We start from the raw sequence: 15,109 nt of genomic DNA, 5'->3' as shown, positions 1-15,109 counted from the left end.
TCAACTCTTGGTAGGTACATAACATGCTATAGAGAAGGGATTCTTCTTTAACCAACAATCATTTTTGAACTTTGACTTGAAAAGGTACATTAGGACCAATATGGCCAAGAGCACTAGCCATGTGTGTGACAAGGAAGAGTAGAGCACCTGTAAAGCCAACTCACACATGTGCTTAAGAGACAACAGCTGACATTTGACAATGAGTCTTCTATTCTTGAATCTGTTAGAAACTAGAAAATTGTAAATATAATTCAAACTGCAGGCCCTGAGCAGGTATCTTCAGCATGTTATATCAGGAAAAAAGAACCAAATACAACACCCTGCTTTTCTATCTCGTCAGGAGGAAAGATGCTAACAAAACTATTCAAATGAAGGATACACTTTTTTCTTTCCCTCAGGACACTAGAAAGGTTAGTCAAAAATTCCTATGATTACTTGTGGCTTACTCAAGTGGCAGCTCTCCATGACATACAGTACAGTGAATAGCTTGAACCTAACATTTGAGGCTGAAATAACAATTCTTAAGGATAAAATACAAAGACCAAATCATGATACACATGGCTTAAACAAAAAGTTTGACTTTTCCAGTATCTAGCCATTTTCTTTCCTTGCTGTAGAAAGAAATCAGTGTCTTATTATTAGATATATTTTTAAAAAATGCATTCAATTACCAATTAGACCTAAAAGTGTATTTCCTAGAACTGAAAAACAACCAAGGACAGATTTACCCACTGCCATCTTCCAAACTGAAATATTTAACTTCACTGCTGAGTGCCATACATATGTCAACTCAGTGCCTCACTCGATATTTTATGTAGCTTTCAGTGAGAATTCTTACAGTAATTTCTGTATCCATCCATCTGAATATATAAAACATGTACACTCACTGCTATTCCCAACAACCTATAGTTGAAAAGTGGAATTTCTGATTTAGCAGAACTAAAGAGTAGGAAAAGAAACAGTTAAAAGGAAATCTTAACTCTGACTTTAGTGAGACAGATATCAATGTGGAGAAAGAATGCAGCAGTAATTTCTTTCCATAATGTTTAAATTATTTTAAAATAATGCTTTGAAATTATAATTAAAATTTTTGGATTAATCTTTTACTTTATCTAAAATTAAGTGTGCATGAAGATGCATCAATGTGGTCCATAAATTCTAAATGTCTGAGAACACTACTTTCTCTACTACAGTATTTTCCTTTTATAGGAAGCTACAATTTCTTTCTATGCATTATGTTAGAGAAATACAGACAACCATGGAAACTTTGTTTGCCCTTATCATCAATCTTCTCACATTAGAAAAGCACTTCATCACCTGCATTTATGTTGCCTCATTATATAAAAAAAAGGGGGTCTGATTTCAACATGTATAACATCTAGAAAAAAAAGTATCTAATAATTATCTTCAATTTCTAATCAAATCCTACTCCCTACAAAGTCATTCTTTCCTTCTGACCTTCCCAGAACCCAAATTGCCTTCATATAACTCTTGATTACGGTCAAGGGTGATATTAAAAATGTTTAACAACTAGCACGGAATAAACACCAAAGAGAATGTCACCAGTTCACAGTCACATGGCTGTGCTAAACAGGCTAATTAAATATCAGCCTTAGTTACAGCTTCCTTTAAGCAATATGCTACACTTATTTCAATGCTAGCCACATTCTCAAAGACCTTTGGTTATTTCTTGCCTGCCAATTTATAGAAAAAGGAAAGCAGTTTTCATGAAAGACATCCACATAAACTGTATTCCAGAGATAGTTTAACACTGTCTTTTATTAAATCTTTAATTTCTCTACTTTTATTCCTTAATAGAAGAATTAAGGATAAGTATTAGAAAAAACACACTATTGTTTTCTTTTTCCCACACCAACGGTTTCCAGAGAATGAGGTTCTTTAGTCAGTTTTTTATTAGAATTTCGTTATTTGATTTTATCCAGCTAGATGTCCAAGTTCTTTATCCACTCAACCAAAATGAGAACATTTAATAAACAGACAAACGGATGGATATGGGGATATATAAAGGATAAAGTAAACTGTTAGCAAAACAAACAAATGTCTGACATTTAGAGAGAAAACAACAGAAAGGGGATAGAGAAATTCACAAAAAAGCAAAGAGATGGGTCACTTAAAAATAAATGTAGAATCATAAGGTTAAGTGTAGTAACATGACAGATATCTGTGTTGTTTCTAAGGATCTTCTTACCCAACTTTGGAAAAACTATTAAGTATTCAGCATTGCACTGAGGACATGCCACTCTCGCTGTACTGTTTCCTCTTTGTTTTTCATCCACCCAGCGCTGTAGACAAGCCTGGTGAACCCATTTTGTAGATCCTCTGCATCTGCATGGTCTCACCCATTCAGCTGTTCTATCATCTTCATCAGTGGCAAAACACACCCAGCAACTTCTGTAAATTAGAAAGAGAAAATAATGATGTCATCTTTAAGATCCTAGCCTCTTCACTGCAGCTCTTATTTAATGGGATGAGATATATGTTATATTATAGAACCTTTAATTCTGTATTAAAGACTATATATTATATGTCTGAGGAGACAAAACAACACATTTCTAGTAGGGTATTTTCTTCTTTTTGTTTTTCCTCATGAATACACAAGATTCTGCAGATTTTGAATTTTGTGTTTTTGTAACCTCTTCCCTTTCTCAAGCAATTCTTCACATTCTCTAATGAACCAGAATGCAAAGAGCCCACCCTCAAACTGCTTTTCTTTTATAAGACCTAATAATTCTTTGAGAAGTGGTAACTACAGGAATATGTGAAATTCAGTGTATCCGTCATTTCAACAACATTAACCTCTTAACTTATTGAACTTGGAGAACTAAAGTATTACACAAGTGATTTCACATATGGTCTCATTCAATTTTCGACTGAGAGAGAAAAAACCCCACCCATTTCTCTTTCTGGTAAAGTACGACTATAAGAAGAGAGAACGTTTATTAAATTAAAAAAAAAAAAAAAGCACAAGGGGGAGAAGAGATGAAGACACCAGGATAGATTTTTTTAGGATGGTGATATGATAAATTTGTTTCCATTATAGGTATCACTGGTTTTCCTTTTTTGGTGGGAATTATATTTATTATATTTGAAAGCTAGAAGTCTCAAGATTAATTTTTAAAAATTCTATATAGATGGCTAATTTTAAAACATTTTCCCATTTTGATTTTAAGGGCACTTCATGAAGTCTTATTTGTTCTTATAGAACTAGGTTGCAATCTCTCCCAATTAACACAGGTTTGACACTGATTTCCATTAGGGCAAATACAATTCAACCCTACACCATTCACTCCCCTACCCCCACCATTAAAGTTTGACTGCACAATTGGAAACAACTGCTAATCTTGTTATCTACTGTAAATTTTTCACTTAATTAGATAAGTGGCTTCTGTCAGGACAACTAGCTTAAGTATGCTCAGTGGGAAAGACCATAAAGTCAGGTACCCACAGAGAGGTGACGTTTCCAGTCTTGTAAAACATGAATTTTAATTGTGTGCCCCAATTAAAACTTTTCAGTTAGAATAGGGAAAAAACTCTGAACGGAATACATGGCAACAATATCCAAAATTGTGCTTTTACTCAGCTTTCAAATTCAGTCAGGTTTCATATGATCTAGTGTGGTAAAAATTGGAGATAAGTAGCATGTTTAAGCATGCTGACCCTCTAACCTACCTCAGGCAAGCTGTCTGGGACTTCATGCTATCTTATGGTTATCCAAAAAATGCCTCCTCCTCCACCTTATTTAAAAACAAAATTCTATTGCAGTAAAATATACATAACATAAAATTTACTACTTAAACCATTTTTAAGACTACAATTCTATAGCACTAAGTCATTCACACTGTTGTGCAACCATCACCACTATCCACGATTTGACTGGGTTTCAACCTAGTTTTTTTCATAATATTTCAACTGACAAGTATAGAGGTGTTAGTATATATTTTCCCCACAACCAAGGTAATTTTGTAAATATATCTGTATACTTCTGGGACATGAAATGTATTATTTTAATAACAAAACACAGGCAGAATATCTAGAACCTAGAAACTTTCTAGGTTCTTATACATTTTTCATATCAACAATGAAACATACATGTAGTTAAGCACAGCAAGACCAGCATACTTCATCAATATTAAGGGGAACTGAATTTTAAATTGAGCCAATTGCAGTCATCGGGAATAAAATAGAATGCAGAACAACAGCCTTAACAGGTTGAATCAAATCAAACTACCTCTGTTTGTCTGTTTTGACTTATGTAAGTGGCAGTTTCATGTATCAGTCTAATGGGAATACTTGTATAGCTATAATCCCCATAAATTCTAGATAAGTATATTTCCTCCCAACATTTAATATGAAAAATTTCATTTTCAAAAAATGTTGAAAAACTGTTCAGTGAAAACCCATATTCCAAACATCTAGATTCTACAATCCTTGTCATTCTGCTTTATATTTGCTTTACCACATATTCATTCACCAATCCCTTTTTTGATGCATTTCAAAGTTGCAGACATTAGTGTATTTCACCCCTAAATACTTCAAGTTTTATTTTTGAGAAGGTATTCAACTGACATTTAAAACAGGCACTTTCAGATTTTTTTCCAATTTCACAACTATGATAGATAAGATCAATGAATGATAATATACAGTGAACACTTATTAGGCCTTATTAGAAGTGTTAATCCCAATAACCCTGTTTTTATTGTCTGATTCATAGTGACAGTGAGTATACAGCTTACAAATTTGGATTTTGAAGCTAATGTTCAGAGATCAAATGAACTTATGCTACAGAAGAGATGTTTTTTAAAAAAACCTTATTGATGACAAAGTTTGCTGATTTTCAACATCTACTAACTTACCACATCCATTTTCTACTTACTCCAATCGTTCAACAGTTAATCTGATAATGGTCATCTGAGATCAAATAATATTGCCCACAATATGTAAACTTCTGACAACACCAAATTACTTCATCTAAAAATTATAGTTTAGATACAAATAAATATGAAATGGAAACTTCTAACTTAATAATAGTACAAAACAGGCAAGCAACTAAAAATTACAGAAATTGCCAGCAACATTTACTGAGCATTCACTGGCTCCATGTGGTTGCACAAACAAAATAAATGGAAGATTGTATCTATCTGGAAAACCCTATAACTTAACTGGGGCTATATCCAGTCAATAAAATTGATTAAAGGTTCTAGTGAAATTACTACAGTACATCCATTTTAAGAAGAAGGAAAAATCAATCTGCATAGATCAGAGAAGGCTTCAGGGAGGAGTGATAGTAGAAATTAGCAGGGGCAAGTGATTTTATTACAGGGATTCTCAAAAATAAAACATCCCAGGACCAACTGCTCAGGATCACTAGTGAACCCGCAAATTCTCTTGCTCTACACCAGACCTAGCAAATCAGAAACTCTAGAGGAGGGGAGCCTAGAAATCTGTGTTTTAACAAGCCCCCAGGGTGATCCCGATGTACAATAAAGTTTGAGAAGTGCTAGGGTATAAAAATGGCAGGTAGAAAAAAGCAGAAAGACTGGAGAAAGCAAACTGTGTGAAAGGGACAATTACTGGATCTGATCAGGTTAGAAATAACTGCTTCTGATGACTAAATATTTTAATATAAATAACAGTACAGAAAATGTTAAGTTCTAAAGAACTTATTAACTGATTTACTACCTTACTAGGTACATGAGTTTAATCTACCTAATATGGAAAGAACATTCATCTGTGAAATAAGGGCCAGGAACATGGGAAATTAACTTAAAGCATATAAAAATGGTCATATGAATGTTTTGGGGTAAAAAGCCTATAAGGTAGAGTTATTAGTCTTTAGGACTAGAAATGAGGAGAGAGAACAAAACATGTATAGCAATCTTTTCTTTCCTCATTAAAAAAAAAAAGTCTGACAGATTGATCAGGAACATCACCTGAGGTCTTAAAATTATGCCTTCCCTCTTTGTTTCCTCATACCCTACTCCCTCCTTGATGTAATCTATTTCAGTTATTCATTCCCCAATTCCTCACTTCCTTCCATTTAAGGAGAAAAGAGGTGTTCAAAAATGATGGGTTTATAGTTTCTCAAGATCTTAGAGGGGAGAGTAGAAACTTGTGGTTTAATGTACAGCATGATTTCTCCTCTTCTTTAGGAAAAAGTATCCCCCAGTTTTAAAGGAAAACTATTCTTCCCTGCAACATCAGCTATGTAGTGTAGGCAGGTAGTCCCATAGTAACAGCTCCAGGAAGAGCAATCCTTAGATTGGTTTAAGAGAGTATCCCAAGCCCTAGACTATAGTGATTGGGAGGCTGGGCACTTAAAGCTGGTTGTATCAGAGTGAACTTCAGAATTTTTGCTGGGGAAGTTGGTAAACAGACTTTCTTTTCTACTGGGCTTGAAGGCAGGAAAAGCATGAAGCTAAATAAGGGTGTGAGGCTACTGCTGCCAGAAGAGCCACCATGTGGAGCCTAAAGAACCCAGAGGAAGCTGAAAGATGGAAAGTGATGGCTTTGTTTGAGACATGGATCAAGCTGTGCTTAAAGCTAAATATACCCTTGCACTGCTCACTTACATAAACCCACAGCTTTTGGGTTTTTTTTAGTTTAACCAGTTTGGGGGCAGATTCTCCATCATGTGCAACCCAAACAATCTTGTTACAGAGCGTGAGAAACTGGGTATGAGATAGCCCCAGAACAATAATATAATGTAAACTCCTAAGAGCTTTTATATGTACACACAGTATTTTTTGTCAACAGCTTTGTTTCCTACTGACAGGAACTTGAGCGGAAAAGACTTAAATAAACCTAATTCTCACTGCAAGGACTTTGAGTCTTCCAAGTTCTTCTGTTTCTCACACAGGGCAAAAATATGCTCTTGATTCTGCTATCGGCTCATATCATTTCTCAGCTAAAAACAGCCAACAAATGTAAAACCAAGTATTTTGAAATTAAAACTTTTTACTTATAATACCATAATATTTGCATTGTAGGATCAATATAACTTTAATTCCACTTTAAGTTATTACATATTTTAATGTTATAACTTATGGGATGGCAATTTTAATACCCTTAAAAGGTGAATATAATTTGGCTATTTTCTATTTCAAAGGACAAAGCCAAAAACCTTTTAAAGTCTACACCCAAGAAGAGGTGGTAATTTCTGACCAAATTCTAAATAACAGTTTTCCTTTAATAAGTCATTTCCTCCCCTTGTTCTCTTCAATCCTCCAGTCTCTCAGAAAGCAGTGCTTAGTGTTACGTGTAAGTATCTTCTGCGAACGTGCTAGAAATACAAATTCTCAGGTCCTACCCCAGACCTACAGGATCAGAAACTCTTGAGGATGGGACTCAACACTACATTTAAAATTTTTATTTTAACTTCTTTTTAAATTATGTTTTTTATTGTGGTAAAGTATATATAAATACAAAATTTACCATCTTAACCATTTTTAAGTATAAAGTTCAGTGGTATTAAATACATTTAAATTTTTGTGCTACCATCAATCACCACCACCCATCCCTACAACTCTTTTCATCTTGTAAAGCAAAGTCTATGTGCTCATTAAACAATTCCTCAATCTCCTCTCCCCTCAGCCCCTGACAACCACCAGTAAGTACACTTTCTGTGTTTTAATTTTGACTAATCTAAGTACCTCATATAAGTGAAATCATCCCGTATTTAGTTTTTTTTTAATGTCTTCAAGGTTCATCCACGATATAGCATATTGCAGAATATCCTTCCTTTTTGAGGCTGAATAATATTCCATTGTGTTCCACATTTTGCTTATCCATTCATTAATCATAGATACTAGGACTGCTTCTAAGTTTTAGCTATTGTGAATAATGCTGCTATGAACATGGGTGTACAAATATCTCTTTGAGACTCTGCTTTCAATTCTTTTGAGTATATACCTAGAAGTGAAATTGCTGGGTCATATGCTAATTCTATTTTTGATTTTCTGAGGAATCACCAACATTGTGAAGTCCTTCAGGTAATCATGATACCTAAACTTTGAGAACCTCTGCTCTGGCTATTCTTCTTTCCTTTTTCCATATTTCTCCCCTTTGTAAGCTTCCTCAACTCACCATAATACAAAAATAAAATTTCATTTTACATTCAACTTTAAAGTAAATACTTTAAAGTCATTTGGTTTTAAATTTAAACAGTAAATAAAATGCTTGAGATTTTTTTTTTCTAAGGAAAAAAGCTGGCTAAATTTGGGGAAAAGATTTTTTAAGTTCAGGATATTCTAACTAGTTAAAAAATTTGGGCTTTGGAGCCAGATTGCCTGAGTTCAAATTCCTGCTCACCACTTATTTTAGGTTTAATGACAATCTCTTTCAGAGTGTTTTTTTGTAGGGTAGGGGTTCCTAATTTGAGGTCCATGAAAAATTCACGGGGCTGATAAACCTGGATGGGAAAAAAATCACACCTTTATTTTCACTAAACTCTAAGAAAATTTTAAATTTTTTTCCAATGATGAATGTAAGCAAACCATTGTCATATTTGCAGTACAGCAATTAGAACTTAGTACAGTGACCAGAAATTTTCATATTACAGCTGTACAGATCCCAAAATAACATTTAGCCCATCACTAATTTGAAATTATCTATTGACAATAGATAAACCAATAGATTTTGTATTTAAATGTGTTAAAGCCTATACAACTATGCCAGATTTTTAATATTTTGATAACTATTTCAACAAAATTGCTTCATTTCTGACTTATATGTTTTGTTTTTATTCTTTCAAAACATTCTAAGAAGGAACCCATAGGCTTAACTAAACTGTCAAAGGAGTTCTCAGCATAAAAAGGTTTTATGTTAAGATTCTCTATTGCAAAGGATTAAACAAGTGATCATGAAACTGCTTAAGAATTGCCTGGAACATATATAACCAAATAAACAGTAGCAATAATGGCACCTACAGAGATGAGAAGGATGGTGTCAACTTTACATCTCTGCTTAGATTTTATGAATGCATTTCTTGCCTAAATTAATGCATAAAACAATTCTGCTTGGCACCCTGCCATTCGGTGGAAAAAAGTCCTGGATCCCTAATCACCCCCCAGTTTTTCTCCATAGGTCAACACTACTGCTTAAAATATTCATTAAAGTCCTCAATTCATTTTCTTCTACTCTTCTTTTCCTTTCATTGGGTTTTCTAAATGCTGCCTGTTTGCTGATATACACACTCACTGTTTACTTCCACACTTTTCCACCAGCCAAGGTAGGGCTCATTAGTTTATAAAGAGAGATCTGGGAATTATCATGCTCAGTTCAGAGATCAAAGAACAAATCACTATTATAATATGAAGAACTAAATTAGACCAATCTAAAGAATATTACTTATCCTTTAAAATAAATGTATAGCCTTATTGGCATTGGTAATATCACTAATCCGTATGTATAACATGCCACTCTTTATAAAAGATCAGTCATTTAATTCTACATGATTTTAAAATTGTAACTTTTTTCCAGTTACATATCCTTCTTAATAGTAAAATTTATAAGCAGTTTGAGGAATACATGGTCTGTCTTAAATCTAAGTATTCAAGATCTCTTAATCAACTTGAGTACCTATTAAGTATGTTCATTATTTGATGTCACAAGAAATATACAGTCTAGTTAAGGAACAAATATATGCAAGAAGGACCACATAAAAACAACCACACAAAACATAAAGTGCCAAGAAACGATGTTAGTGACCATACAGAAATATGATGACGACCACATGAAATACAGGATGAAAATGCTGAGGTTTCATGAGAACGAACTACAGGTGAGATGAGGACTGGAGAATGAAAAGAATAAGGGTATTTGAAGTAAGAAAATCGGCAGAAACAAGCTTAGAGATAGAAATGAGCATATCGTCACAATGAGAAGACCAATGTGGTTGGAGCAGAAAGGTTTTAAAACAAAGCTAGATATTACAAACCAGTTGGGAAATGATGGATGACAAAGGTAACCTGACTTCACAGGGTTCATTTGTGACTAAATCATTGTTTATATGTCTAAGTTAATTATTTTAAAAGTATGTGGGGAAAAAAGGGGAGGAAACTTTACTCATCAATAGAATAGTTTCTCACTGGCACGTAAATTAACTAAGCAAGGTAGGTATGGTTATCTAATAAAACAGCTGGCAGTAAAGCCTATCTTTGCAGACTCAAACTGCAGGTGTTTATCTTGGATTATTAGAAACATCTGGTAAATCATAGGCTCCTGCCCCAGAGATCACTCTGATGAACACTGGAGCATAGCAGAACAGAAGAGTTCTAGAATATAGGACTGAGAGCAATGAAACAAGCTTTAAATTGTTGTTGCTGTATTATATATGGTGCCTTAACAATGTATTCGCATGACTTTAGAAAGAGAAAAAGTAATGTCCTTAATTTGGGACATACTTACAGAACCATCCTCTGGTTAATGTAAGGAACACCCCATTTAACAATAGAAAAAATGCAAACTGCTTGCTTTGTCTCAGGATTAAAAGTGTCACATCCCATGTATTCTGAACAGGAACTATACCATCAAGAAGACTAAAAATCCCTTTATATGTCTGTTCACCCAACTGGAATGGAAGTTAAAGTATCTGGATTCATCAAAGAGTTATAACCACAATCATGGCACATTCTGAAAGAGGGAAAGGGAAATATACCACAAGGAAAGTAATCATTTACTAAGCATATATTCATGCCATGCCCTTTCTCTCTGATCTTCATAAACTCTGCAAGCATAATTATTTCCATATTAAATAAATAAGGGAACAAAAGCCCAGAAGGGTTAAATGCCCTGCTCAAGCCCTCATGGTTAAGTAAAAAGGTGTGGATGCAACCTAGGCCTCAACTCCAAAGCATCAGCTTTATCACAGCACCATGCTGCCATGTGGATGGGGTATTCTGAGAAAATTTTCCATCTCTCATTTCTAAGGGAATTATAGCCAGTACAAGAGATTACATGTTTCATTTTTGCTACGGTACTTTTAAGCAGCCATAAGGAGCTTTCACCAGAAGTCTAAACCCATTGTTTAGACGCTAAACCCATTGTGTACTCCAATGTGCCATATAAAAATTACCATCTCTCATGTTATGAACCATGGCATGTAAAGAGATGGGAGGCAGCTATGTATGTCTGACATGTAAAGGACTGCTACATGGGTCTGGAGAAAGAGGGAAATATTTCTGGCTGAAATGGTCAGAAAAGCTTTATAAATGAGGCAGAAACTAAACTGGATCTTGAAGAGCAGGTAGAATTTTAAAAGACAAGATGCTGAAAAGAACACAGGACAGTGAGCAAATCAGTTTGGCCTGGGCAAAAGACATGAACTTTATGCATTCTTCCTTAAAGAGAAGCAAAACTTTAAAAAGGTAGTTGATGCCAGCCATATACTCAGTGTCTTAAGCATAATAGGGAGGACAAGTATGATTATGGAGGATCTCAAAGGCCAGGCTAAAGAATTTGAACTTAAGCTTAATAAGCAATTAAGAAAACACAGAAGGTTTTGAGCAAAGGAGGTATTTTTAAAATGGTGCTTCAGTAAGATTATTCTAGGCATTGATATGTCATAAATATTGAAAAGAAAGACACTATGATTCTACAGTGTTTCCAATGTACCCTTGTGGGGTAATCTGTTCTCAGTGAACTGCCGCTTGAATGTGTATGGCAGTAGTAGTAAAGGGTGTGTATGGAAGGCTCTGAGACACGGATAGGTACACTAAAAAACTGCAGTAGTGTGATGTACTATGATAAATGCACAATGGTTCTATGGAAATACAGGAAGAAGTAACTCGTTCTGTTTAAAGGAGCTGTGTAATGCTTCAAGGTGATACTTGAGCTGAATTCCAAAGATGTGTCAGAGTTGGCCAGATGTCAAAAAGAGGAAGTAATCTAAAGCAAAAATAAGAAGATGAAGAGCAAGATATATTCAGAGAACAATGAAGTGGAGTGCAGAAGAGTATGGTTAAAGTAGGTTGGGGCGGGATTATATTAATAGAGCTAAATCCCTTCACTAGGGTCTTGAAAGGTTAGTTCTTATCCTATAGGTGATGTAAAGACTGGCAGGTTTTTAAAGCATGGACATGACATGACTGTGCCTTGGCCAATTCTAGTAAGTCAAAATGGAAGAGAAAAACTGAAGTCAGAAAGAAGAATATACAGTATTTGATAAGCAAGTGGATTTAGAGGAAAAGAAGCAAAAAAGAATGAAAGAAAAAAAAAAGATGTAGGTTATGGCTGATAGACTAGAATGGTCCTATTAAAGGCCAGAAATTGGGAAGTCATGGTAAGTAAAAGCCAAAGAAGTGTTGGTAGTTTAGTTTTGGATAGGTTAAGGTGCTAGTAATACTGTGTATACCCAAAGTGTGGGAAAGAGGTCAGGAATAAAGACATACATCTGGGAGCCACTCATATAAAGGTGAGACAGTAAGTGGGTATACTTTTCAGAGAATGGTAAACCCTGAGGATTGAACTGTATTTAAACGACTGAAGGGAGTAAAGGTAAGGTGATACATAAGGGAGAAAAAGCAAAAGACAGACAAATAGTGTGACAGAACTGAACACAGTTTCAAGAAGCTAGGGGGTGGTGGTCACCATTTTCATCTTCATTACATAAATGTCAAGGGATGTGAAGACCAAGAAGAAAAGTCATTAGGTTTACCAGTTAAGAAATTACTGGTAACTTTTGGTATACTTTAGGAGAGCTAAGGACAAGAAAGGTGAGTGAAAGTCAAATTACAAGAGATAATAAGAAAATAAAAAACTAAATGTCATGAACAGGGGAATGGATTAAGAAAGAAGAGTGCAATGTTAATACCATGGATTATATACATATTCTCTTTAATTGCTGTGTATCACAGATCTCAATATTTTCAAAAGCAAGTTGCAGATTGATATATTTAAATTTTAGAAACAAAAACAGAACTATGAATTATATATAGTATATATAAATGCATTAAACAAAGACTGGAAGAACATAAACCTGTTTATGATAGTGTAGTGGGGATGCGGGGAAGACATGGGACTGGGGATAGTGTTCAAAGGGGTCTTTATCTGTAATGTTTCCACTTTTTACATAGAGATGGAAGGAAATATAACTAATTCCTAATGTTTTTAAATTCCAGGTATTGTTCTGTAATCGTCAAAATGGGACAATAATGTGACTGAGGAAAAGATGCCAACTGACAAAGAGAATGAGAAGGTGCTTTACTGGTAACTATGAGATGTTTATATAAATCAGAAGATAATATAGCATAGTCCTATCAGAACACTCTACAACCTCTAAAGGGATGTACATGTGTGGTGATAACCACTTAGAGTAAGGATTCTAATTCACCTTGCCACTGCAGGAGGCAGGTGGGGAGCAGATCATTCTCCCTGCTTTTCTCCTCATCTGACTGTTCTGGGGACACTGGTTACATTCCTTGTCTACCCACCAGGCGCAAGTAAGTGATGCAAAACAACCTCAACAGATTCCTGAATGTTTGCTGCGAGAAGGGTACACAAAAGTCAAATTTCCAGAAGTATTTCTCACCAGGCTTTAACTGAGGTCCATTCTTATAGTTTTTTATATTATTTGTATTCTCTATACATTTAATTCTAATTTTTAGAAATAAAAGAGAAAACAAGAAAGTAGATGGTGACAGAATAATATACAACAGATTTCTTTAAAAAGTCTGGCAATGAAGGAAAGGAAGAGAAACTATCCAAGATTCAGAGAGCCTAATGTAAAGACTTTGAGTTTATGAATGGTTATAATTTCAGGGCAATGATGTGTGACCCCAAATCATTCATGATACTAGAAAGCCACCCCTTTTCCACTATTCTCAAACAATTTAAAAGGTTCAAATGATAAATTTACATAAAGAAGCTGCTTGTTATAAAAATGAAAGGCAATCAAAATATATACCTATATATACTCTTTCCACCTATAAACACTGGAATAATAAAATTTATCCAGATAAGTAACTGCTAAACTAAATTTAGTTATTCACAAAGGACAAGGCAATTTAATTTCAGCTATTAGTAAGTAACTATTAATTAAAAACCCCTGAAAGACTAAATATATAAACTGAACATACCATTCATGTTATAGAAACATAATCTTCATTTTATGTAACAATTTATGGAACACAAATCTCACTAAAATTTAAGCTCCATATAAGCATTTTTGGTTAAGCTCACTACCACAAATACCAAGGGCCCAGAATGGTACCGGGCAAATGCAGGCATCAATATTTAATAAATCAACTCAATGAATACAAGTGTTTAGTAAGCACTATAAAATGCCTAATTTTAGCCTAGAAGCAAAAGAACAATGTGTGTTATACACATTTCCTTACTCTTCTCAAGGATAAAACTTGAACTGAAGAAATCAACATATGGGCAAAATTCTGAGCTAAATTCTGTCCCTCAAAAATTGCCAGAGACTAAGCTTGGGGGGGAAGCCAAATTCATGGCAAGAATTCTGGGTCCTAATGGGCTGACATATTTTAGTCTGTTGGGCCTGTCAGTATTCCTCAAATGAACCTATCAAGTATCTTACTGTTCAGCTTGCAGGTAGGACCCGCCTAGATTAAGATGATAGTAAATATGGAGATGGGCATGGAGCGGGGATTGCTACTCTGGTTGGTTACACTATAATCTCAAGTACCATCTGTGTGCCTAACATCTGAATAGCATTTTACTGTTTTACGAAGTACTTACCTGTTCTCATCTGCTGTGGTCCTGTGAGGTAGGACGTTATCATTTTATAAATGAAGATGCAGAGACTCAGAATTTAAGTCCAAAGTCACAAAGCTAGTAAGTGCAAAATGAGAATTTCAAGATTTCTGCCAAGCTTTTCTTATGAACCCATACTATCTCTTCTCATGAAATAATCCCTTAGGGTTTATAGGGGTTTTCAACCACAACAAACATCTGGAAAGCCTCTGAAGATATACATGCTCAGGCCCCATTCTTCAGAAATTTGTGAACTAACTGGTCTTGGGCAGAGCCAGGCATCCATCCATACCCCAGGTGATTCTAACATGAAGCCAGGTTGCAAAATACTGACTTAGATAATAAAGATCTTTGAGGAACTGGGGGTATAGCTCAG

General features: G+C 34.8%; 1 protein-coding gene across 2 annotated transcripts in view; it reads right to left on the bottom strand.

Moving 5' to 3' along the window:
- The window catches only part of MARCHF5 (membrane associated ring-CH-type finger 5), a 42,434-nt gene that overhangs the window by 25,173 nt on the left and 2,152 nt on the right, over window positions 1-15,109 (bottom strand). Inside the window, exon 2 of one of the 2 annotated variants that reach the window (XM_006211039.4) lies at window positions 2,210-2,412. In XM_006211039.4, coding sequence (XP_006211101.1) covers window positions 2,210-2,412 — 203 coding nt within the window. Of the gene's footprint in view, window positions 1-2,209; window positions 2,413-15,109 lie in introns of those variants that run through there. The other variant, XM_031682422.2, reaches the window with a different exon arrangement.

Source organism: Vicugna pacos, chromosome 11, assembly GCF_048564905.1.
Source record: "Vicugna pacos chromosome 11, VicPac4, whole genome shotgun sequence".
Lineage (NCBI taxonomy): Eukaryota > Metazoa > Chordata > Mammalia > Artiodactyla > Camelidae > Vicugna > Vicugna pacos.
This window is presented reverse-complemented; position numbering and strand designations above follow the sequence as displayed.